The following is a 25,201-nucleotide window of genomic DNA, read 5'->3' as shown; positions in this document are numbered from 1 at the left end:
GTTGATGAAGCAGATGAACTGGCCCAGGTATGGTGGCTAGAAGGAAAGCCTGACTCTGATGTGGCCCAATGGTTACAAAACTGTTTGTTGCATCTAGTGCAAAAGACAATGTGGGCTGTAGCCCCTCAGCAGGGCCTGGACTGATGAGCCCAGCAGGAGTGCACTGGATGCTCTAAAAGGGACTTAACACCAAGGGAAACAAAGGCAAAAATGAACACATGGGACTACAGCAAGCTAAAAAGATTCTGTACAGCAAGGGACACCATCAGCAGAACAGAATGGCATCCTACAGTATGGGAGAATATATTTGTAAATGACATAAGGGGTTAACATCCAAAATGTATAAAGAACTCACATGCCTCATCAACCAAAAGCAAATAACCCGATTACAAAATGGGCAAAGGATCTGAAGAGACACTTCTCCAAAGAAGAAATCCAGATGGCCCGCAGGCACATGAAAAGATGCTTCACATTGCTAATTATAAGAGAAATGCAAATTAAAACCACAATGAGATATCACCTCACACCAGTTAGGATGGCCACCATAGAAAAGACTAAGAACAAGAAATGCTGGCAAGGATGTGGAGAAAGGGGAACTCCTACACTGCTTGTGGGGATGTAAGCTAGTTCAATGACTGTGGAAAGCAATATGGAAGTTCCTCAAAAAACTAAAAATATAAATATCCCACTCCTAGAAATTTTCCCAAAGAAAACAAGTTCTCAGATTCAAAAAGAGATAAGCACCCCTCCGTTTATCACAGCACTATTTACAATAGCCAAGATGTGGAAGCATCGTGTCCATCAGTAGATGAATGGATAAAGAAGGGGTGGTACATATACACAATGGAATACTATTCAGCCATGAGAAAGAAGCAAATCCTACCATTTGCACCAATGTGGATGGAGTTGGAGGATATTCTGCTCAGTAAAATAAGCCAGGTGGAGGACAAGTACCAAATGATTTCCCTCATTTGTGGGGCATAACAACGAAGCAAAACTGAAGGAACAAAACAGCAGCAGACTCACAGCTCCAAGAAGGGACTAGCAGTTACCAAAGGGGAGAGGAGGGGGCGGGTGGATGGGGAGGGAGGGAGAAGAGGATTGAGGGGTATTATGATTGGCACACGTGGTGTGGGAGGGATCATGGGGTAGAGAGTGTAGCACAGAGAAGGCAAATAGTGACTGTGTGGCATATTACTACACTGACAGACAGTGACTGCAATGGAGTATGGGGGGGCTTGATAATACGGGTGAATGTAGTAACCACACTGTTTTTCATGTGAAACCTTCATAGGAGTGTATGTATCAATAATACCTTAATAAAAATATAAAATAAAATAAATAAAAGGGACTTACACCAAGTCCTACAGCAACCTGGGTTGATACCTAAGGGGCTGATACTCCTCAAGTGACAGTTAACAAATCCTAGCATTTGCAACAACATGGATGGAGCTAGAGGATATTATGCTCACTGCAATAAGCCAGGCGGAGAAAGACAAGTACCAAATGATTTCACTCATCTGTGGAGTATAAGAACAAAGAAAAAACTGAAGGAACAAAACGCAGCAGACTCACAGAACCCAAGAATGGACTAACAGTTACCAAAGGGAAAGGGACTGGGGAGGATGGGTGGGAAGGGAGGGATAAGGGGCAAAAGGGGCATTACAATCAGCACACATAATGTAGGGGGTGGGCACGGGGAAGGCAGTACATTACAGAGAAGACAAGCAGTGACTCTATAGCATCTTACTATGCTGATGGACAGTGACAGTAATGGGGTATGTGGTGGGGACTTGATAATGGGGGGAATCTAGTAACCACAATGTTGCTCATTTAAGTGTATATTAATCATACCAAAATTAAAAAAAAAACAATATTGGGGTTTTGGTGCTGTAGAGATCGTGTTATGGGGTGAGAGTTGCAGGGCGGCTTTCCGGAGCGTCCAGGCTGCAGCAGGTATGAGTGGCATCATTCAGCTGGGCAGGTTGGGCACCCTGGCACCATGAGCACGTGCTGCTGGGGATGGAGCAATGGCAGCTGGGTTGATGCTGTGTGCGGCAGGATGGTCCACGACGGGCGTCAGCAGGGGGACAGCAGAATCACCTGTCTGTGGGGAAGAGGAGAGAGACAGAAAGTCCCTGAGAAGCCAGTGGAAGTGGGGGCTGAAGGCCGTAGTTTCCCTCACTCATGGGGTTGGCCACGTTCCTTGTCTTCTCAAGCCCACCCTTGTCCTGCTGGCCCGAATCCCACTGATCCCCCCGCCAGGTCTGCCTACGGGCACCATGGAGCGCGCTAACATCAGGCTTCCGAGAACCTGTCTCTCCTGCATCAAGCCTCAGAGCGCACTCTGCCCGTTTCCTGTCCTGGGCTCCTCTGTCTCTGGCAGGAAGTCCACTCTCACCTTCCTGTGTGCCTACTGCCTGGCCAGGCCCGTGGCCTCCCTTCTCAGGCCTACTCGAGCGTCTCCTCTCCCCTGGGCACCTGACTCTGGTCCACCCTATTGCAGGCCTCACAAAATCACCCTCCCCGAGAAGAAGCTCCTGGCAGCTGCCACCTTCAGCTGTGCTTCCCCTCTCCTGGGAATCCAGCTCCAGGGCCCAGCTGCCTTGCTAGACTCCTCACCGCCAAGGCCCTCACTTGTCACCAGCCTGGCCTGCATGCATGCAAAGCCTGTGACCCTGCCCTGTGTGTCCCTAAGCTCCCACTCTGCCCCTGGTGCTTTTCCGCTGGAGAGCTGTCCACTCCCCTGGCCTAGCCCCTGACCTTTTTGCGAGAGCAGAACAAACAAGGCTGCCTATGTTAGTGCATGAAAGGCCACGAGGGGCCCGGTGACACCCCGACCTCTCAAGCCCACTGCACATTTGCAGACTCTACTCACCCATCCCCCCCACACCTTGTCCGTCATGCCACTTTCCTAAGGCCAAACTGGGGGCACTCTGGCCCTACAGCCCCCAGAACACTGGACCTGGATCTCCCTACTCGGCACTGACGTCAGTCTTCTTGTGCCCACAGGGAGGTCCCAAAGAGATTAAATGTTCTCTCCTGGGCATATTCTTAACTGTTTATTTTTTCAGGTCAACTTTAGAATCATTTTGATCAAATTCCCTAAATGTGTGTAAGCAACAGCTTTGGTCCCTGCAGGGAGCTGTACCAGGAAATGACCTTGAGAGGGGGTGGCATGGGTCACCCTTGCTGGGAGCCCTTCTGTTGCCTGGGGCGCCCGTTCAGTGAGAGGGTAAGATTTCCATCCTGAACCTGACTCTCCTGATGGATCTACGAGGGTCGTTTCCCATGAACTATGGGCTGCCCTGGGCTCAGGCAACGGGGAAGAGAATCAGGAGTGAGTGAGTGAGTGAGTGAGTGAGTGAGTGAGTGTGTGTGTGTGTGTGTGTGTGTGTGTGTGAGTGTGTGAGTCTGTGTGTGTGTGTGTAGGAGGGATGCTCTGTAAGGGAGCATTAGGAGAGAGACTCCTCTGGGATTTGAAGGCAGTGGGGCAGAGACATGGCCTGTTTGCCAGAGCAGAAGTGAACAAGGCTGCCTCTGTTAGTAGGTGCAAGGCCACAAGGCCACTCCTTGGTAACATGCCCCCAGGCACACTGGGCTGGCTGGCTGGCGCTGAGATCAGGCTGGGCTGGGGTCCTTCCTGCTCTGCAGAAACTGCAGGGCCCAGTGACACCAAAGCTTCTCAGCCCATCATTACCTTGAGGCCTAGACTCTAACACTGAAGGCTTAAAGAGCAGGAGCCAAAACCCCAGCACCTGTGAGAGGGTCCGGATGTCCAGCTGGAACACTACAGTCCTGGGGTCTCCAGGGCTGTGGCAGGGGAGAGGCAGGGAACCTGTGCACAGGGCACAGCTCTCCTCAGCACGAGCTCAGTTCATGTAAGAAATCCTGTGTTCTGCCACGTACTGTAGGGGTGACCTCGCCCACTTCCCTGACCTCTGAGACCCCCACTGTGCCACCAGCGAACAAACAGGTGGTCACTTGGGGCTCACAGCACTGCTGGGATGACTTCAGAGGTGGTCCTGAGGGGCTTGGCCAAACCCTGGGCAGCTGTACAAGCCCAGAACCCATCACTCTGCTACCCTCCTCGCCTGAGCTGGGCCCTTGGAAAGGTGACCATTTCAGATAGTTGCTCAGGGTCCCCACCTTCACCTTGCTGGGCACGAAGGCCATCCTAGCAGCTTGCTCTTGTCCACCCTCTGGTCGCTTGCCTCCCCTTGCTTGAACTCTCTACCTGGCTCTGTTGTCCCTGGCTCTGTTGTCCCTGCATGGTATCTCCGGGTTGTGAGTCCACTGGTCAGAACTGAGAGCCCACCTTCCACAGGAGACCTGAACCTCTGATGCCAGGCAGTGGCCCTGCTGGACACAAGCATGCCTCAGGTGTGTCTCATCAGCCAAGTGCAGAGGCTTCTGGGGCTGCCCTGAACTTCTAAATGCTGCCTGCTCAGTCATTGGAGCCAGGATGTGGCCAGTGCAGCCCTGCTAGGACTCTGGGGACCACATGTCCTCCAGGTGTCCCGGCCCAGTCCGTGCAAAGGGTCTGAGGCTGAGGAAGCTCAGGCAGATGAGTTCCACGTGAGCCAGGAGCTGTCCTTGGCCCCAGGGTCTGAGTAGGGCCACCCTCTGGTGGTTTGGGGATAAAGCCGTCAGGAAATGAGTGCTGACCCCAAAGGGGGGCAGGGCAGTGAGAAGGGAGGAGCCAGGGGTGAGGTTCAAGTTCAACTCTGCCACCTCCAGGCTTTGTGATGTGGGAAAAGTCGCTTGGCCTCTCTGTGTCAGGGCCATCTTAGTAAACCTGGGACACCAGTAAAACCTACAGGGGCAGTTACTGGGAGGATTGAAACAGTGAAACTATGTATGGTTCTGATCTATGAACTGATCCCTAAGGGGAACACAATAAAAATTAGTCAGTGTTATTATTAAATTCTAAGGTGATGATTATAACAGTTTGGCTTCCCTCTTGGTGTCAAAGGCAATAACGGAAGGAAGGAATCCTTAGTAACTGGTAAGCCTGATACCTGCCTGAGCAGCCAGGAGAGTCTCAGGAATTGAAGGGAGCCGCACACCCACAGGGTGGGGTCCTCAGTGTGGAGAGACAGTGGTTTGGGAGGCCAAGAGACCTCAATGGCCTGCTTTTCCCCCCCAGGCCTGTTGCCCTAAGTTTTGAAGAACTGGGTAGTGCCCTAGATAATAAGTGTCCTAACACCTTGTGATGACAATGCACGGGACTGTGTGGGGGCCCTGCTCAGGGTCAGCCGGAGGCTCAGGAGCGCCATGCCCCCATGTCTTGGACATCATCCTTGGCAGGTGCCCATATAGGGCTCTCTGACCCACTGTGCCTGAGGGTAACTGTCAAGGGCACAAGCAAAGTCCCCCAGCCCAGAGGGAGCACCTCTGTGCCCCGCTTACATATTCGTGGGCTGACACGCCTGTGGCCCCTCGGTGCAGGTCTCAACAAAGTCACACAAGGGGCCCAGTTTGTCCTGAAAAGCAGGTGTGGCTGTGAGGAAACTTAAGGCTTGGCTGCTGTCTTGAGAGGGGGAGCATCCCCTCTGGCTCTGTCCGCAGGGCATTGCCAACCCCATGCTGCAGCCTCCACCGTGGGCAGGGGGCCCGTCAGCCTTGTGTGTTTGGAGTGAGATTATGGTCAGTCACTGAAAGTTTTGGAATTTAGAACAAATCAGAATTTTTGGTGTAGGAGAGTTATGGGCTACGTTTAGAGGAAAAGGTCAAAGGTTGGAGGCAATACAAAGTGACTAAAGAGAGGACGTGAGGAGGAAACATGGGGTGGTCACAGCACAGGAGCTGGAAAGGTGGGGAACAGGGCCTGCATCTCGGGGACACACAGAAGGCAAGAGGACCCTTGTTCTGCTCAAGGGGTAGGTTCATGATACTAGAGTTAGGTGGGGACCAGAGGAAGGCAGAGAACAGACCACAAAGTGGCCCTGGACCCAATGGCAGGTGGCATTATAGATGCCGGACCCTGTGGCTCAGACCCCTCTGAGCCCTGACAGGTGTGAGCATGGGGCAGGCACTGTGGCAGAACAATCCCCAGCAAGGGGCTTCTATCTCTGGCAGGTGTGTTTTGGGTTCCCTGGGGCCCCCACACTGCCTGCAGCGAGAGCAGGATGGCTCTCAGCTGCCATCTGAAGCTTAGGAGGAATGAAAGGATCTGTCAAAAATAGATGTAGAATCAGGGAGACGGTGGCAGAGCCTGACAGACACCATGGGGCTCTTTCTTCCTCAACACCTGCCAACCAGGTCCCCGTCCACCCCTGTCATCTCTGGGCCCTGCAGGACTGGGTTCTCCTCACTGGGTGGGGCCCTGGTTTTCCTGGGGGTGGGGGTCCTCCAGGCCCCTCCTCCAGGCGCCCGACACCCTTTCCCAGTGGGTCACAGGGACCCTGCAGTTCTCTCCCTCACTCTGCAGAGGGGACCTCTGAAAGAGCAGCAGGTGACACTCACATTTCCGGGGAGTGTTCATGGCAGAAAGAACTTGGCACAGACCTTCCCCGGCTGTCCCTGCCCTGCATTGGCTTCGTGCCGTTCAGTTTGTTCTCACTGATCCACCTGAGGGCCAGGGAAACCCGAGCTTTGCTGGGGCGGACGACAAGCTCTGCCAGAACCGCGGACTGGCACCTGTCGGGCAGCCACCCACATCCAGAACCTGGGCCCGTGCCAAGGGGGAGCCCCAGGGGCTGGGACCAGCCTGGTGGGAGGGGGGAATATGAGCCCACGTGCCTTTTCTCTCTCCCAAGCCTCTAGGGCCAGGATGGTGTCTTGTACTGTGGCGCCAGGTGATCGAAGCCCAGCACCCATAACCTCACCACCACAGAAGCCCGGCCTTCTGGGCCCGTGTCTGTGGGGCAGGAGACGGCTGCCCCTGTCCTCCCTCAGCCCAGCCTGGGGTATCAGCACCTGTCTATGACCCTTCTCACCTGCATTGTAGTTTTGCCTTCATTACAACACGACATAATTACTGTGCGGCACTTCTGTCCTGGTGACGCCAGGCTCTAGAAAGAGGAAACAGTGTCTGCTTCCTTGCAGGCAGCTCCTGGGGTAGGGATGCTGTAGCTGTTGCCCTGCACCTGTCACTTCCTGGCCACTCTGCAATGTTTGCTGGGAGAACTCAAGGACCAAGGAGTCGCTCCCTGTCCCTTAGGAGAGAGCCATCCTAGGGAAAAGCCAGCAAACTCTTAGTTTGCAAATAAGGCTGTTCCCCAAAAGGGCAAGAAATTCTATCACATCCCCTTTGTTCCCCAAGGCAGCTCCCTTAGAGAGACCTGGTCCTGGGACTCTGTGACTTAGAGGGTGGCCAGGGTTTGCAAGGACAGGGCTGTGCTCACGTGACCCTGGTAGATTGGTCTCCCCAGGCCACCTGCATCCATACAGGGTACTGACCCGGACAGGGAGGCCCACTTTCCACTAACCCCAGACCCTCATTTCCTGCCCTGGGACACCCACCTGAGGTGAGCCATGCCTGCTCACCTGATACTTGGGCTCTGTGCGCACCTGGGCTGGGCCTCCCTCACAGCCTAATGCACATAAGATGCCCTCCCTCCACTCTCCCCAGCACTGCTGCCCCGAAAGGCCAACCCCACCGTAGCCCCTCTCTCAGCCAGGGTTCAGGGATGAAGGCCTGTGAAATGCAGCGCCACATACATGAGAGCCCAGACGAGGGGACCAGGTCCTGAAACCCAAGCCTCTTTACCATAATTCACCTGAGTCCTATGGAAGAGCCTCCTACACACAGGCCTTTGGGGATTGAACAAAAGCCCCTTTGTTTCAGTGGGAATCATAGCAGTTGCTGAAAGGCCCGAGTTGCTAATTCAGTGACAGAGGCCCTTGGTCAGGCTCTGATGGGAGCACGAGAAGGGTGCCCTCTGTGTGACACTGTGAGTCCCACATCTTACAGGGGGCCCCTCTCTCTCTGCTCAGGGCATGAGAGCTGCAGGGTGTGGGAAGGTCTCCCTAGATTGAGGGGGGCCTCATTGTGAAGGCCAGTGTGCCCTCAGGCTCTGGCACCATCACAACCAAACATGACCTACCGTGTCTGGTTTTGGTGGCGGCTTCTGGGAAACAGAAAGATGGAGTGATAAACACAGGGTGAGAAGGGCTCTGGCTCAGCCATGCCCCCAGGAGGGGACCTGCTCTGCAGCACAGGGACAAAACAGGGCTTTGGGTGTCCATCTGGGTGCTCGCTGCGTGCGGGTCTGCGGCCAGCTGGCTCCACCTGCCTGAGCTGAGCCCACACTTCCCTGTGGGTCCCCGGGGAGACATTCAGCCTGGGATGCTTGGTGCTGGTACAGGTGTCTAACCAGGTGGTTTTCATCAGCAGCCTTTATGTCTTATGAAGACAAGAGATCCTCCCCTTCCCCTCCTGCTCCTCCCTCCCCTTCCTCCGCACACCCTGAACCGCCCCTGCGCTCAGCCCTCAGGGAAGTCCACCCAGCACCCTGGCTTCCTGTCCTCATGCCCCCAGTTTGCAGACCTCAGACCTGCAGGTGTCTTGCTGGTGCTGCCCTCTCACACCTCTGGGGGTCCTTCCTCCCACAGTGCCCCCACACCTGTCCTTGGGAGCCCAGCTAGCCAGGCCTCTGTGCCCGCCCTCCCTGGGGCCTGCCTCTGCCCTTTGCTGTTGCTCTGGTTAGGCAGGACACTGGCCACATGCCATGAAGGTGACATTTTTCCCCCAGTACCCCAGGAACCAAGGACAATTGAGACACCAGATCTGGAGCTGCCATGGCAGGACTGGGGCCACTTCATTTCTTTCCCCTGCCCAGCACGGGGCCCAGCACAACATGGTCCTGAGTAGCGACTGGGAGGGAAGGACAGGGCTCCAGAGATGGGCAGAGGCCATGTCTGTTTGTAAAGGCACAGCTGCCCCAGAGGAGATGAATCCCTCTGTGGGGCCATCATTGCCCAGGCAGGATCTGTGTTTTCTCCGATCCACAGTAGAGGTCTCTCCCTGGCCTTTGTCCCTTTGAGTCCTTCAGAAGCCTGAGTCAGGGCCTGGGGTCACTTCTCCTCAGGGGGAGGGCAGCCCACAGGTCCCCTCTCTGAGGGAAGCCTGAGGCACAAAGCTCCTTAGAGGCCAGGCTGTGTGCCCAGGAATGGGAGGGCAGCTCTGAGCCTCCATGTGCTCAGGTGATGACCTTGGAACTGATGGGACCTTCCCACAGGCGGAATCCTGGGGCAGCCAGGAGTCCTGATACTTTGGGGGGCTGGGGAGGGCCTGGGCCACAGGGATGTGTAGTCTGGGGTCACTCACATTGAATGCAGCATCGGCAGATGCAGTACATCAGCAGGATAAAGAACAGCATCAGGAGAAGCAAAGTGCAGAAGAGAGGGTTGAAATTGAACAAAACTGGACCGGGAGACCCTATATCTGGGCCAATATCCTGTGTGTCTCCCGGCACAGCATCTGGAAGGTCACGTTGTTGCGCAGTTGGTGATACGGCATCCAGTAGGGCAGGTGGGGTCCCCTTCTGAAGAAAGCACACGTGTTAAGTCCTTGGTATACCTGGGCAGCTTCCTGTGATGCCTATCACTTGGCATCCCACCCCACACCTCCAAATCCACCTTTACACTCAGATTGCCCCACTCTGAGAGGGCACAGTGGGGCTAGGAGCCCAGGGCTGGACCCTGAGGGCCCCTGAGGAGCCCTGTGCCACAGACCCCGCTCAGAGGCTCTGCCCCAGAGCCCTGTCAGGGAGTCTGGCATCCTCCATGCTGGGCCACAGGCAGCCCCCACTGCACGCCTGGGCTGACAGCACAGGGGTCTGGGGAGGAGCACACCAGTGAAGGTACACAGGGGGTGCAGCGGGGGCTGCTGGGGCCGGGATGAAGGGGGATTGCAGGATCAGGGCAGCACCCTGGGGTGTATCTCCCCACAGCCTCGCCCTCCCTGCCCCCTTCCACAGAGCCGCTCAGCCCCTCTGAACCTGCACTTCCACATCTGTAGGAGCGAGTGAGTGGACAGCTGTGAGGTTTCTAGTACTAGCCCATCCTAGTACAGGGCAGGCCTGTAAGGAATGGGGGCTCCTGTCCTGTTGTTACTCATGGCCAAGGAGAAGCTCACTGCATCTGTGCAGTCAGGTGCTGCAAGTCCTGAACCGTTAAACCAAGTGAGATGCTTCAGAGAAGTGGGAGAGGAACAGGGCGAGACTGACTCAGTGCCCAGGGGGCAGGCCAGAGGAGAGGACAGGCCAGGCCAGGGCTGGGGGAGAAGCCACTGTGCTGGGCGTAGACACCAGCTGGCTCCTGAGTCCTTTTCCCAATGTGGCTGTTGAAGGGCGGTTGTCAGTGGGTGGGACTCCTGATGGGCAAATGGGTCAGTTCTGTCTGCTGATCTGTGAGCAGACACCCAGGGATAAGTATAAACAGACATGCACAGGAGTGTCAGTGCTGTTGGAAGCCAGGCTTGGTGGCAGGGGCTGTACCCACAGCTGGGCCGGAGCACCAGTGCAGTGGAAATTCACCTCGACTATGCAGGGCCACAGGTGGTCCCAGCCTCCAGGGCTCCTGGGTCTGGGACCCCAGTTTTGAGGGCCTGGACTCTAGCTTCCTGCACACAGCCTCCAGCCTCCACCCCTCACCTAAGCCAGACCCAGATGGAGCTCTGAACTCCCCACCAGGTTAACCAGGCCAGGGAGGTGGCAAGGTGGGAGTCAGGGGGCCGGTCTCAGCATTGTTCCGGAGTCTGCTTGGAGCTCCAAGTGGTTGGTGCCATGTACTTTCAGGGAACCTTGGCTTGCAACAGAGCAGAGGAGCTGCACGGCCCCAGACACTTTGACAGAGGGAGTCCCAGGGCACTTCTGAGAGTGGGGGCACAGCTCCCCAGTGAAGGGCTAAGGGGCTGTAGTGGCTGTGACGTGCTGCACAGGTGCCCAGCTGCACAAGCTGCTTGCTGGGCCTGCCCTGGGCATTGTTTCTGCCTTTTGCTTCCCAGTGTGTCTCTCCACCCAGTGAATGGACTGAGCATAGTCCCAGAGGGAGGCTGCAGTCTTACCCTGGAAGTCACACAGTTCCTCCTGCTGACATCAAAATCGGTCTTGATAAAGGAGAGGCCATTATTCAGGCTGATATCGATGAAGACGGCCCTAAAGCGCAGAAAGGGCAGACGGTGACCAGCAGCCCAGACGGCACAGTGCGTGCACTTGGCTCAACCTGCAGCCTGACAGTGGTCCTCGTTGTAATGGCTCTGATCAGTGGGCATTCAGGACACCAGATAGGAGGCAGCACGGGACAGGAGAGCCCACCCCAGGCGAGATGAGGTCAACCTCTGCAATGAAGGCTGAGTGGGCCGTGAGGAGCCCTGCATGGCCCAGATGCCCTCGTGGCCATGGGCACAGTGGCCAGGCTGGCTGTTTGGTGTCACCTTCCAAACTCTTTTCTATGACAGGGTATGCTGGCTTGGCCCTGAAAGGCTGCCTGGGCCAAAGGTACAATCCCTGGGGCCCATCACCTCCTGCATCCTGCCCTCCTTGACAGAACCTGGGTGACAGGGGATCACAGCCCCTCAGGGGACCACCCACACAGGTGGGTGCAGAGGAAGCCCTGAGCCCTCCCAGAACAGGTGTGAGCAGCTCGGCCAGAGGAGGCACCCCCCACGCTGGTCACGTCATAGTGCTAAAAACTGACCACTGCTCCTTGAGCTTTTCACTTACCGGCCCCAATTATTTATCTTCAGTCCTGGACATGTAACAGAGGTATCTTGCACAGATACAGCCTCTATTCCTGGAAGAAATTTACATGCAAATAATGTGAATGGACATGTCCCCACATCCCCATCTCCCCTCCTGTGGCCCTTGGCAAGCAGAGCCCACCCTTTGGCAGATGTCGGCTTCTGTTCTCTGCCTTCCTCAGAGCACCTACCTCACACCAAGAACCGTGCTGCTGACTCAACTGTCAGATTAGCTACGACCTTCTGAACATTCTTACCCCTTTGTGGGAGCTCATAATGAAAACTAAATGCTAAGTATGGTCAGGGGAAAGGATTGGTGTCTGGGGTGTGGAATGGTTAGGATTAAATGGGGAAAAAGTCCCCAAAGAGGTGCAAACTAACTTTCCCATTGAATATTCACAGTCCAGAGAGAAGAATGATGTGATGGCAGCCTAGCACGCAGAGGGGCCTGGACAAGCACGATTGTCTGGAAAGGAGTTTTCAAACCACTGTTACATGTATGGGATTAATTTCCATTTATTAGTGTCTTCTTTAATTTCTCTTAAGAGTGTCTTGTAGTTTTCAGGGTATAGGTCTTTCACTTCCTTGGTTAGGTTTATTTCTAGGTATTTTATTCTTTTGGATGCAATTGTGAATGGAATTGTTTTCCTGATTTCTCTTTCTGCTAGTTCACCCTTAGTGTATAGGAATGCAACAGATTTCTGTGTATTAATTTTGTAACCTGCAACTTTGCTGAATTCAGATACTAGTTCTAGTAGTTTTGGAGTGGATTCTTTAGGATTTTTTATGGCATCACCTTTCAATCTCAAGTGAACACACCATCCAGGGAGACCTGGCAGAGACTCAGAGCCCTGGGGCTGCCTCGACTTCCCTCCCACAGACTAATGGACTCGAGTCCTTGCCTCTGAAGGGACGTGAGAGCCCAGGAAAGGGAGGGGGATGCAGCTCTTAGGGCACACCCCACCCCACACCCCGCCAGGGCTGCAGGAGAGGCTGCTCCCAGGGGTGGGATGGTGCTGGGGACCGATTAAGTCCTGGGCACGAGTGGCAGGTGCTCAGGCTCCCAACCAGTTACCCCTTCCTTGCCCATGTTGCTTATTTTCAGTGTGTACATAGAGAATGGTCAACATGGGCTTTGAAGGCTTGGCTTGCTGTGGGACAGCTGTCACTGGAGGAAAGGAGGGGCTACTTACCTACGGTTTTCTTTCCAATTCGAAATTGACAGACAACTTCATCCTTCTGTATGTTTTTAAAACCTTTTCCAAAAACCTTGACTTCATCTCTATCTGCAAGAGTAATATCCAAACGTCTCTGTGAGGAAGCGCTGAGGTATTTTCCTCAGATCACAACTATGGCAGGCCGCCCCCAAAACAGAATCCCCCCGAACTCTAGGGAGGAGGCAGCTGTAGCTGAACCCACATCTGGGCAACCCCCTGGCCAGATCCTCCCCAGGGGTCACTGAGGGCCCACTCTCAGGAGCCTGGGCTGGGCCTCGAGCACTCAGGGGCCCCTCCCCACCTCCCGTGACCCATGAAGTCCATCCATTAAGGCACCCAGCCTAGTTCCCTCCATTGGGGCAAACCCAGCCATGGGTTTCTGCTCTGAAATACCAAGGTGCCCCTAATGGGCACAGGCAGGGACCAGGCAACCCTTATGTAATTGAGAGAGGAGCCAAGACATCCTGGTGAGTCAGCCCTGTGTCACGTCTGAGCTGCACACGCACACCTGGGGGCCTGGGGACTTTCTTCCACCTGGAGTCAATTCTCTATTGCCCTCCCCTCTTTCTGGGGGCCTATGGCAGAATGGAAACCCGAGAAGCCAGGCACATTCTTGTGGAAACAGAATGTGGGGTTTCAATAGGGTACGTGGCTTCCCCCAACACCTGGCAGTCAGAGGGTCAGGATCTGATCTCAGTGCCCAATCGAGGACCACAGAGGATGCCACCTCTGCTCTAGACCCAGCTGAACAGCTACCATGCAGCTCCTCTGGATTTCAACTCATGGGGCTGTGACTGCTGAGCCTGAAACCCTAGAGGGGACCTAGCTGGCCTGAGCCTTGTGGGGAAATTTGGCAACAGCCTCTACTCCCGTGTCTGTGACATGCAGGGAGTGTGGCAGCCCAGGGCAGGGCTTAGAGCCCGGAGCATGGCAGGAGCCGGCACCCCTGGGAATGGTGCACAGCGCCCCTCTGCTCCATGTGTCATCCCCGGCCTTGTGTCCCTGCTGCCCTTCAGGCCCTGCTCTTGGCCACTTGTCCTCTTGCAGGAACTACAGCTCTCAGGGGTCTGGTTCACTCTGGGAATTGTAGGCAAGTGGGGGCAGGATGAGGTTTCAGGGTTTTGAGCAGCAGAGATGTTGAGTTAAAGGACTGTGCTCTGCCCAGACAGCTGCTCCTTGTACATTCTATCTGCCCTCACCCTGTTCCTCCAACAGCAAAAACCCCAAGAAGAAAATGAATCCAAGAGTGAGCACAGCCAGCTTGCAGGCAGCTGCACTTTCCCCACTACACTCCTGCTGCCCACCAGCTCTGAGAGTGCAGAGGGACCTGCAGCCCCAGGACGGGAGGCAGATCCTTTCTGGAAGGGAGGGCATTCTTTCTGGGAGAAAAGTTTTACACCAGGCTGCCTGGGATCCAAGAACCGGGGATGGAAGGCAGCTCCCTGGGAAGGCCAGGTGGAGCTGGGCGGTGAGGAAGGGTGACTGACCACCAGGACTGGCAGGGGCACAGCGGGAGCTGACTGCCCTGGGGTGGCCAGGTAGGGGCTGGGACACCACGTGCTGCGCGGCACAGGCTCGGGGAGAGAATCCCCACACTGCTCACCCACTGTTCACCTGTGTGTCCCCTGCCTGCAGCTATTCTACTGCTGGTACTGATCCCAGGAGAACCCTGCCCATGCCCGCAGAGAGGTAAGCTTGGGAAGACCCCACAGGGCAGCTTGTAGTAGCATCTCCTTCAGAACAATCTTACTGTTGAACAAGGGAGACTAATGAAATTAATTTGGTCCTTCAACGTAACAGACGGCTGTGCAGATGGCTGGAAAATATTATGTAGTGCATAATCCCACTAATATGGAAATATCCTTGTCAAGTTTACTGAGATAGGTGTGCACACGTGTAATCAAGTTCTCATTACACAGGTATGTAACATAAGTATAGTGAAGTCCTCACAGTAGTTCTCTCTGGGAGAGAGTGGGATGGGACCAATGGGGACCCTCATCATAGTGGAGGGACAGTGGCTACTCAGGCTGGTGGCAGGAGGGTCCCTTACTGCACAGAGGGTCCTGCAATGGCCAGTCTCATAAGGAAAACAATTCAAGGCCCCTCCTCCAGCATGGCCCCCCGGGGGTGAACAGCCCCAGCATTCCCAGCAAATACACAGGCAGGATGAATGCCAGACCACTGTGCCCAGCGCACCAGGCCAGAGCCAGCATTCATAGCACGTGGGCCCACAGAGGAGAGGTGCAAAGCAGCGGACTGCCTGGAGGAAATGCCAGGAGGGGAGCTGCCCCCAGGGGCAGGGCTGGAGGCAATTGTCTGGGAGGGCATCCAGGGGGTTTTCCTGGGCAGCGCTAAATTCTGTATGTCCATGGGCTGACTCACACAGGGTCCCGTGCAATTCCCAGCCTTGTCAGATGGCACCGTTACCATTTCTGCATTTCAGAAAGAGAACTCTCAACGATCATTAGTCCCTAGTTTGAGATATGCAGACTGAAGGGTTTCATGGGAGGTAGCCTGATGTCGGTATTTCTCTGTGAGATGCTTCAGAAATAAGATGGATCACTGAAGGAGAGAGTGAGAGCCAGCAAGGACTGGTTCCACACATGACCAGACAATATGGTCACACAGGAATTCTGAGGACCAGTTAGTGGAGATGGGGGCTCATCGTACAATTGTTTCCAATGCTGAAGATTTTAAGCTTTGCATAATACAAGATTGGAAACAGAAAGCTGCATGATAGAAATAATATCATGGACAGAGCCCAGCAGAAGTCATGGTGCAGCTTGGATGACAAGTGACTAATGAGAGGCGAGAACCAAAGGCAGAGGGAGGCAGAGGGGGTGGTCCACCAGGAGCAGCTCTGAGGGTGAGACTCCTGTGAGTTGGGCCTCAGAGGATGGGTGGGAAACTGAGGCAGGGCTTACAGTAGCCTAGCTGCCCAACCCCACCTCTGCAGCAAATGAGGTTTAGAGCAGAGGGGTGCTTGCCCTCCAGGTTGTCAGCTAGTGACCTCAGGTTCCGTGGTCAGCCTGGGGTGGGTAAGTGGCCTCTATGAGCACTTGTACCTGTGATGGGCTGAAGTACAGGCTTAGGGGCAGGGAGGAGCCCTTGAGACTCATGCCCAGCCCCTGCCTGCTTCCTCAGGGCCCCCTGATTGCATCCCCAGTGCAGCCTGATGAAACGGGTTCTTTTACTTCCTTTGGGGTCCAGGTTTCTGCTTTGTACTTTCAAGTGACTGTCACTCTGTGTAGTGGCATTTGATAAGGCAGCAGTATAACATATCAGAGCCAAAACTCTGGGCCACACTGGTAGAGGGCATGTTGCAGGCACCTGTCACTTCATCTTGGCTGCCATGGGGAATGGTGACTGGCACCCTCACCTGTGGCTTGTCATGTTGGTCAGATGCTATGGCCTGTGTGTCCAGCAGACATAATCACAGAAATGAAGATGTCAAACTGACTGCACTTAACCCAGGAGGAGCAGGGAGGGCCCCCATGTGTGGGGTTTAGGCCCCCTCCACACTGCATGTTCAGAAGATGGGGAGTCAGACAGGTGCCCCCAACAGCTGGCTCTTTTGGAAGCCATGATCCCGGAGGTCCCTTACCCATTCAAATTACATTTCAAATACTAATCAGACTTGGATTTCTGGGGTGATTTCTAAATAGTTTGACATATTGTCCTGGTTATATGTGGTTGGGTCCCATTTGGTAGTGTCCTTCAGGTTTTTTTAAAGTTTTTTAAATTTCCTAATTAACCTTTTGGTTGTGAGATTAAAGAAAGTAATTACACTAAACTTATGTGGCGGTCATTTTGCAGTATGGTCACCAAGCCATTGTGCAGTGTGTTCTAAAGTGATAGGGAGCCCATTATAAACCTGGGCAAAGATGTCATCACGTGCCCACCCCCCAGCACACCCAGGCACCCATACCTCACACAGATTAACATACGTACCTGACACAAATGTTCTATGGACCCAATGCACATTCCAAACCACAATCCTCCCAGACACCACATTATACACATTCACACCACAAGCACCACACACACATGGTGCACTCAAACACACTGCACAGACTGGAACCACGTACACCACTCCCATCACACACATGGCACATTCACAAAACATACACACATACACTCCTGCATTTACAACAGCGACCCCAATTATTACCTCTAGTGCAGATAGCGGAGAAATCCACAGACGTAACCTGCACACATGACCTCGCTATGAGCTGAAATAGAGAGAGGAGTGGCAGGGTCATGGGAGGGAACGGCAGGGGCATGGCGTGCAGTCCCCTTTCATCCCCCCTCACTCACTGGGTCAACGATGTCTTCCAGTCCACTGTATCCACTGTCCACTCCAAACACATGATCCTCTTCGCCAGCAATTTCCAATAGCTGAAAGGGAGAGTAGACAGCTTGAGCCCACAGCCAGGGGTGATGACCCAGAGGTCTCCATCCCAGGAGACAGACACCAGGGGCTAGACCGTGGCATCAGCCAGCAGCCCGCCCTCAGGGAAGGGAAAGCTCTTCCACCCTCACCTCTGCTGTGCAGATCTTACACAACACTTGTTATTCATTGTGAATGGCCACCTTGCACATCTTTCAACTCCCTGGGCCCAGCCTAGGTGGAGAGGGCCCCGACCCTACTCCCCAGGCACTTTTTGGTGGGTAGAGGCCTATCCTCTGCGAGACCCTGAGAGAGCCATCTTTAAGCTTTCCCCAGCTAGACTCACAAGTCACCCCTTGTTACCTGCTCAGAATTACCTGGGATAGCTGATAATTTTGCACACCCACGAAATACAGAGTTGCCCCCAACTGCTTGGATTTTGCAGCCTGAGAAAGAGGAAGTGTTGGGTATAATAAATTTGGTCCAAATATGTGGACCAAAAGGCTGGTAACAATGGGCTTGACTCACTTCAACTTGTGTCTCTGCAAACGATTCTGCCAGCAGTTGTTCACCTGTCAGCACAATGATGAGGCTGGGTACCTTCGCTCCTACGGGAGAGGCAGGGCATGTCTGGGTCAATGAGAGCAACTGCCTCAGGCCTCCAGGACCTGAGCACTGCTCACCACACCTCACCCTCCTGGGGAGAGGCCACCCCGACTGGAGTACCTGCCTCCCACATGTCTGGAAGGCTTTGCAGCTTATCATGCAACAAGAAGGGCCGCTAGCCCAGGACCCACTTTGCAGATGAGGAGGCTGAGCACAGCTTAGGGATCTTCCTACAGAACTGTCACTTCTACCAGACGGTACAACCTTTGCCCTGAAAGGCAACTTCAGCAATTTCACAGGATTAGCATCAGTCTTCCAGATGAGCAAAAGCAGGACTGGGCACACCTACTGTGCAAGACTCCCGCAGGTCCATGCAGGCCTGTTCCAGCTCTGGGCCTCACCCACAGCTCTCGCGCGGGCACCTGTAGACCCAGGCTCAGGGCTTGAGGTCAGAGGCAGGTGAGCAGTAGACCCCCTCCCCAGCTCAATGTCCTTCCCTGGGCCACACATCTTTCCTAGACCCTACAGCCAAGATGAAGATGTTTCTGGGACAAGCACAAGACTTTTATATTACAGGAGACACAGAGCAGGAGCATCAACCCAAGGGAAGGAGCTGAAGGGAGAAGGAGTCAGGGAGGAATGTATGCTCAGCAAGGGGGAAGGTCAGGCTCCCTTCTTAAACGGAGGCCCTACCGCTCTAGGACCCGCTGGGTTTCCCCCTTTCTTCTTCAGGCAGCCCAGCTCCAGGGCCAGCGCCTCGCATTTCCTAGGAACCCCGAAGTCGCACACGCGACCCCTTGCTGTGCTGCGGAGCATCACGGGGTGGTTTTCATCCCCACTGCTCAGAGCAGGAGGCTGCCGCTCAGAGAGGGCAAGCGGCTGGCTCCAGGAGTCAGAGCTTGGATGCGGCCAGGGACGGTCTGCACCGACCTCACTGAGGCCCAGGCCTGGCTCTTTCCCCGGACACCATCGCCAAGAAGGCAGGAAGCAGCTCACTTACCTGCAGCTCGTGTTCTTTCGATCTGCTCATTGGCCTGCAACAAAATGAAGGAAAAAGTGTTTTGGGGGTACAGTGAGATGACCCAATGATGACCCTCTGAGAACTTGATAAAGCAGAGCCACATGTCAGAAATCTAGGTTCTGTACCTTTTCCAATCCGTGCTGCATATTTATGGCTCCGGTAGGTCGTACATTGAGCAATTCGACAAGAGCATTGTTTATTTTTTTCCTGAAAAAAAAAAAAAAATCAGAGAAGGTGGGAGATGGAATGAGGGGTTGCCTATTACAACCAGCCCCAGGCTGTCCTTGTCCATCTGCACTGCACGCAGCCCTGCCGGGACGGGAGAGGGCCAAGTCAAGGAGGCCTGCCCCGGCCCTATGTCCTGTGCCTTTGGCATTGGCTGGCCTGGTTCCCACCTTCCCAGTCCCTATCGGGTGAGCAGGGTGGCAAGGGGACGCTGCTTTCTAGGCCCGTAGGTGAGGCCTGGCCTTCTCTGTGCTCTGCTCTGTCTAAGCCTTGCAGAACTAGGGGCCTCCCCCAGGGGTCCACCCTGACTGTCCATGGTAAGTACGGGGAGATCCCAACTGCGATTCCATCACAGTGTGACTAGCAGCACGACCGCCCCCCCGGGGGCCCTGCTGAGGGCACACTGTACTCGCACACTTAAGGCAGCGCTTGGCAAGGTCACCGTGCTCACCCTGGCCCCTCCTGTCCACAGGCCCTGGGACCCTCCAGTGCAGGGTCCTCAGGCTCTGTCTGGTGCTCCTCCCACTCTCAGGGGGGTTCCAGTCATTTTCCTCCATGAGAATCTTAACCTCCCTGCTACTCAGAAGCTCCATTACGTCCCACCTCCCACCTAGACCCTCCTGGGATGCAGGCCCACGGGGCCTTCCTCCAGCACCCTGTCCCAGCCTGGTGATCAGGACCCACTCCTGGGCTCACCTGACCAGACCCACTGGGAACGTGCTCCCCTCCTGAAGCACCCACACTTGGCTGATACCCATCCCTTCCTCCCTGGTTCTGATTGGCTCCCCCTTTCCCCAGCGGCCCAGGACAGAAGGTGACACAGCAGGTGCCGGGCTATGTCCTAAAGGCCCCCCCACATCTGCTGCACCTGATTAGGGAATCTTCACAGTCAGCCTGTTCTAGGGAAAGCATAGAGCATGGAGGGAAGGACTAAGGTCAGGTGGAGGGCTGGGCTCTGAGGGGAGGAGTCTGTCTACTAGCACGGGGTGCAGCCAGTGCCAGTGCAGAGGTGGCAGCGGGGCCCAGGGGGCCAGGGCTGAAGGTCAGGGAGGGCAGTGAGGGGAGGGTCCAGGGCAGCCGTGCCTGCACACCAGTGGGTTCCTCAGTGCGGGCTCAGGGGCCCCCTCTGCTCCCTGGCCCTCCTTGTGGCCTGATCGCTGGGTCTGCTTTAGGGGATCAGTCAAACACTTACCTGTTCGAGGTCAGCTTCATGTAGATGTGGCCATGTGTCGAGTAGGTGATGAACGACATACGCTGTTTGGGGCTTGGGAGGAAACATAGGCTTGTGAGCAACTATACACACAGGCTGGAAGTGATGCTGATATGCGACGGGGAGGGGGTGCCCACCAAGCTCCCTGTTCTCCATTCTGTCTCTTTTCGTGTGGAGTCCATTTTCTGGACTCCAGAAGTTCTCATCACTTCAGTGAAGGATTATGAGGCCTGGAAGGCGTGCAGCCCTCTCGTCAGAGTGCGGCATAGCACCCTGTAGACCCAAATCCCAAAAGCCTGCTCGCTCTCTCTGCCTCTCTCTCTCTCACACACACACACACGCACACAGGGCTGCTGCACGCACAAGGAGATAGGCAGCTTCGTGCTCTTCCACGAGGGCCCTCCCAAGCTGGCCTCTCCTCTCCTGTCAAATTCTTGGTACTTTCACTTCTCCTCCTCCCTGGACTATCTTCCCCACCTCCCTCCCCCGCATCTCAAAGAAATTATCCTCCCTCATCAGCCATTCATATTCTCCCCTCCCTTTTCACCTTCTGGCCCCTCTCTTCTGATCGCCTGGCCCTCATTATCCTTTAGTTACATTGTTCCCACAGGTCCCTATATGAGCTCCCCACTGGTCCTGGCTCTTGCCCACCATTATGAGACTTCTCAGCCTGGAGTACAGCTGGAGTCCTGTCTTTCTGGAGTGCCACCAGCGTCTCTGATCACGCATCATCCAGAGCTCCCTATGGCTCACAGCAGGAAATCCAAACCTGCCTCCTGGCATTATTGGCCTCTTTTGCCTTGGCCACAAGTTGACCTCTCGCTTCATCCCCCAGCCTTCCCATGTTAATCATGTTCAGCCAAATACACCCCTTACTGCTCAAATGACCTTCATGGTTCTTGTTACCCTGTATTTCTCATCCTTCAAGATCTAGATAAAATTTCCATGTCCAGATGTTTAGTTACAGTGTTAAGTAGTTTGCCTAGTTCCTAATCTATGAGGTCCTCCAGGGAACACTGTGCCCCTGAAAACAAGGCCTGGCTCCCAGGAAGGAGCCAAGCAAGGCTGCAGAGATCTTAGGAAACAAATGGGATGTGTCTTTCTCTCCTGCTTCAGAACACTGCCCTGAGCTTTGCGACCTGAGGCAGTCCCATGTCCACTGCATCTAAATAGCAATGTACTCAGAGAGGAAAATGCTCTGTAACACAGAGCTGAAAAGCCATACTTTTTAAATCTGTTCACCAAATCCTGCACAAAGCTCTGTGTGAACTCCCAGTTGTCATTTACACTGTGTGATCTGAAAAACAAGAAGACATGAGTCAGAGATGGAGGTGCATGTATCATGTGAGCATGGTTTCTGCCTTCCCTGCCTTCCTGCAGGCCCTTAGCAAGCTCCTCCACGAGAGCCCCCAGCTCCTGAAATAGCTAAAGCCAGCACAGCTCCTGAAGTAAAATCAGTGGGTTACCCTCGTGGTGACTTTAGTCAGTGTGAGTGGCAGCAACTGACCCATTAGACCTGGGGCTGAGGTTGCCGTGGTTTCAGGTCTTGCCTGGTGGCTGCAGCAACACTCTAGGCACATTCCCCACGGGTGGCCCAGGGCTGGGAAGTGGGTGTGTAAATGCTTTCTTGGGCACCCTCAGCTCCTCCTCCCATTTGCACAATCTGGCAGGATTTAGTCCTGGCCAACCAAAATGGCAAGTGTCAAGGCGACGGCCATGGTGGGGGGTAGGGAGCACAGTGCAGTGTGGCACAGCCTGTCCTGGAGCCTGAGTGGGGTACAAGGGACTTCAGTGGCTCCCCTTCCTCTCCTTCCTTCTCCACTCTCAGGGCAAGGCCTGTACTCCTCACCCTGAGCTGCCGGGAGAGCCAGCTGTGGTCGGAGGGGCGAGGGCTGCCTGCCAGCATTTAAGAAGCCAAAGGAGGCAGTGGGAAGAAAGGGGCAGGAGTGCGAGGTCCTGGCTCAAAAGCTGTTGCTCTAGTGCCTTTCTCACAGGCCCATGTCACACTTCCTTGGGGGGGAGAGGGGAGTATCTTCCCACCGTCTAATGTTTGGAAGCAAATTAACTTGGCTGACACTGAATAAATCACTTGCACCTCAGCCTCAGTTCTGTCATCCCAAAATAAGGAAAGATCCATTGCCTTAAGGTTTGGGAGGCCTAAATGGGAGGGCACGTTGCCTGGCACATAATGCCCAATTATTATTATTACACATGCCCCTCCTGCACCCTGAGCCCTTCCCCATCCATCCCAGGGCCTAGATGTGCCTGAGCAGGCCCACCAGCAGAGAGCGGGGTGTGGGCAGGGGCACTAGAACAGGATGGCAGCTGAGAGGACCCTTCAGACTCACTGGCCCTCTCTGGGAAGACTGACCCAAGGAGGCTCTCAGTCCCCCAGGACCATTCAGACCCCAACCCAAGCCCAAGGTGGGAACCACTAGCCCCCTGGGCTAGGCTGAGGATCAGTGAGGCAAGAGCTGCCCAGGGCAACTCAGAGTCCTTCCCCGAGACAGCGAGGAGGGACTTTTCCTCCTTGGCAGGGGAGGCTCCCAGCTCTTCGGGTTCAGCTGGGCCTGCACCCCCTATCAGCAGTCTCCATGGAGACCAGGGTGAGTCAGAGGCAGTCCCCCCTGGGATGGAATGAGGCAGCTCAGGGAGCCTGGGTCCTGGAGCCCCTCCAGCCTCTGGGCTGCTTCCTCCAGCCTCCAGGAGCTGCCCCCTTTCAGGATACTGCACATCACAGGCCTGCCCTGCTCTCCATCCAGGGATGGTTTTAAGGATGACAGAAAGGTCAAGAAAGTCCTTGGACACCAGAGAGTCCTTTAAATATATTGACAGTCATACCACTGTCAACACTGAATAAGTAGCATTTATTCACAGCCCACACAGGAGGTGAAAATGGAAGCAAGGTCATCTCCCCCAAAGACTGAGACCCCCAAACCCCTTCCTTCTTTGAGGGCTTGCAGGTGCCTAACCCACAGCCTAGCTCCCCCAGGCTCTGGACAAACCAAAGTGTCCTGGAAGTGCACACACTGCAACTTGGGTCTCCAAGGTGTCTGAGAAAGAAGCAAAACACTGGCAGCATGAAAGCAAAGGACTTTCTAAGTAGTGACACTGGGGATGCCCAAAAGCCACCTGGCCATCTCCCTGGGGCCCATTTACACAATAGTCATTGGTGTGAAAAACAAAACAAAACAAAACATGCCAACAGACAAAAACCAAAAGCCAAAGCCAGAGGGAACTAACTGCTGAGAAGTTTGCTCCCAGTAATTTCCTTGCCAGCTGACTAAGGGGCCTGCAGGTCACAGATCTGGGCCATGTGGTTGGAGGGACTGAGTCATCTAGAAACCAGATGGGGGCCTTTAATCCTTTTCAGGAGAAAAAGTCCCAGGGAACAAATGCCTGGGGCATTCTTTCTGCCCCAGGAACAGGGAGGCCACAGAGAGTCTGTTCCTTGAATGTGACCAAGACAGTCCCTGCTTCCCCCTCTCAGAGCCTGGGGCCCCATACTGACCCCAGGGACAGCACTGTTCTATGGCACTGACTAGAGCAGGAGGGCCACTCACGAGTCCAAGACGAAGTACAGGTCGTAAGTGCTCCAGCAGGATTCCCCATCTGCTGGGCTCTCCTGGAGCCTGGAGCTGGGGTGGTGACCTTGGTCCTGGGTGACGGAGGGGTTGGGGGTGCTCCTGGTGGTCAGGAGCGGAGACGGCAGCAGCAGCAGCAGGAAGATGGCGTACATGGGACCCAGCATCCTGGGGCCCATAAACTTCAGGCCATCTCAAGCCAACACCTCCTCTGCTTCCTCCCGTGCTCAGGGTCCTCGGCACTCCCAACCTCAGCTCTACTCACGCTTTAATCAATATATCTTGCACCTGCAAGCAGCCACCTGATACCTGCCCTGTGGGTCCAAGTAGCAAGTGGTTGGCTGTGGGGTGATGGCCCCACTACTTATGCACCTTCACCCCACCCTGCTGAGGTATGTCCCTTATGATGGACAATAGGTTGCCATGGTGACCTTGTGAACTGCAGCTCTGCTCACTGTTCTCCCTGTGGGCAACCCCAGGCAGGAGTTTGAAGGGGTGGTCAGATGAGGCCTTCATCTGTCCCTTATCCCAAACCCTCCCAGGGTCTTTACAATTTCAAGGAAACCCAGCCCTTTGGTAAACTGAAAGAGGGCAGCTAAGGGGGCCGACATACGGACATCACTGAGTGTGAGCAGCTGGAGACAAGAGTGCTGTAAAGTTTATCTGTGGGGACACTGAAGTCACCCAAGGGATAGAAGGATCTGGAAGAAGGTTGTGAAAGCAGGCCAGTGTCCTTTGTGAATGAGGGGCATTCCACTTATCTGCTGCTGAGTACTGAACCATCCCAGACCTAGGGACATTAAACAGAACAATTTCATATGCTCACAGGTTCTGTGGACTAGAAATTCAGAGATGTCTGAGTGGGCATGGGCTGACTTTCCTCCATGGAAACCCACTTGCTCTTTCATGTAAATTTTGAAATCATATCATAAACTCTCCACTCACCTAAACCTCTCTTAGTATTTTAGCAAAATAAAGTTAAATATGTAGGTACATTTGGAGGGATTTGAATCTGCTGTCTGGATTCTCCTACTAGTGAACATCAGGCACCCAGCCTACTTCCCTCCTTAGGGGCAAAACCAGCCATGGGTTTCTGATCTGAAAAGCCAAGGTGACCCCTAATGGGTGCAGGCAGGGGCGCACAGAGGGGGGACACAGCTCTGAGGGCACACCCTGCCCCAAACCCAGCGTGGGCTGCAGTAAAGGCTACTCCCAGGTGCGCAGTGGTGCTGGGGACGGATTCATTCCTGGGTGTCACC

General features: G+C 54.7%; 1 protein-coding gene across 8 annotated transcripts in view; it reads right to left on the bottom strand.

Moving 5' to 3' along the window:
- Positions 1 to 1,498: 1,498 nt before the first annotated feature.
- The window catches only part of LOC130678906 (anthrax toxin receptor-like), a 39,120-nt gene continuing 15,417 nt past the window's right edge, over positions 1,499 to 25,201 (bottom strand). For 2 of the 8 annotated variants that reach the window (XM_057493653.1, XM_057493654.1), the window contains 14 exons: positions 23,922 to 24,256; positions 21,584 to 21,655; positions 20,341 to 20,412; positions 19,049 to 19,130; positions 18,903 to 18,936; positions 17,825 to 17,904; positions 17,674 to 17,742; positions 17,224 to 17,304; positions 17,078 to 17,138; positions 12,883 to 12,975; positions 11,673 to 11,742; positions 11,015 to 11,105; positions 9,275 to 9,491; positions 1,499 to 2,107 (listed from right to left, as the gene is read on the bottom strand). In XM_057493653.1, coding sequence (XP_057349636.1) covers positions 2,100 to 2,107; positions 9,275 to 9,491; positions 11,015 to 11,105; positions 11,673 to 11,742; positions 12,883 to 12,975; positions 17,078 to 17,138; positions 17,224 to 17,304; positions 17,674 to 17,742; positions 17,825 to 17,904; positions 18,903 to 18,936; positions 19,049 to 19,130; positions 20,341 to 20,412; positions 21,584 to 21,655; positions 23,922 to 24,121 — 1,230 coding nt within the window. In that variant the 5' untranslated portion in view covers positions 24,122 to 24,256 and the 3' untranslated portion in view covers positions 1,499 to 2,099. Of the gene's footprint in view, positions 2,108 to 6,941; positions 7,178 to 9,274; positions 9,492 to 11,014; positions 11,106 to 11,672; positions 11,743 to 12,882; positions 12,976 to 17,077; positions 17,139 to 17,223; positions 17,305 to 17,673; positions 17,743 to 17,824; positions 17,905 to 18,902; positions 18,937 to 19,048; positions 19,131 to 20,340; positions 20,413 to 21,583; positions 21,656 to 23,921; positions 24,966 to 25,201 lie in introns of those variants that run through there. The other 6 variants (XM_057493656.1, XM_057493657.1, XR_008994258.1 and 3 more) reach the window with 5 other exon arrangements.

Source organism: Manis pentadactyla, chromosome 16 (genome assembly GCF_030020395.1).
Source record: "Manis pentadactyla isolate mManPen7 chromosome 16, mManPen7.hap1, whole genome shotgun sequence".
NCBI lineage: Eukaryota > Metazoa > Chordata > Mammalia > Pholidota > Manidae > Manis > Manis pentadactyla.
Note: the sequence above shows the minus strand (reverse complement) of the source record. Positions and strands in the feature narration are given on the sequence as shown.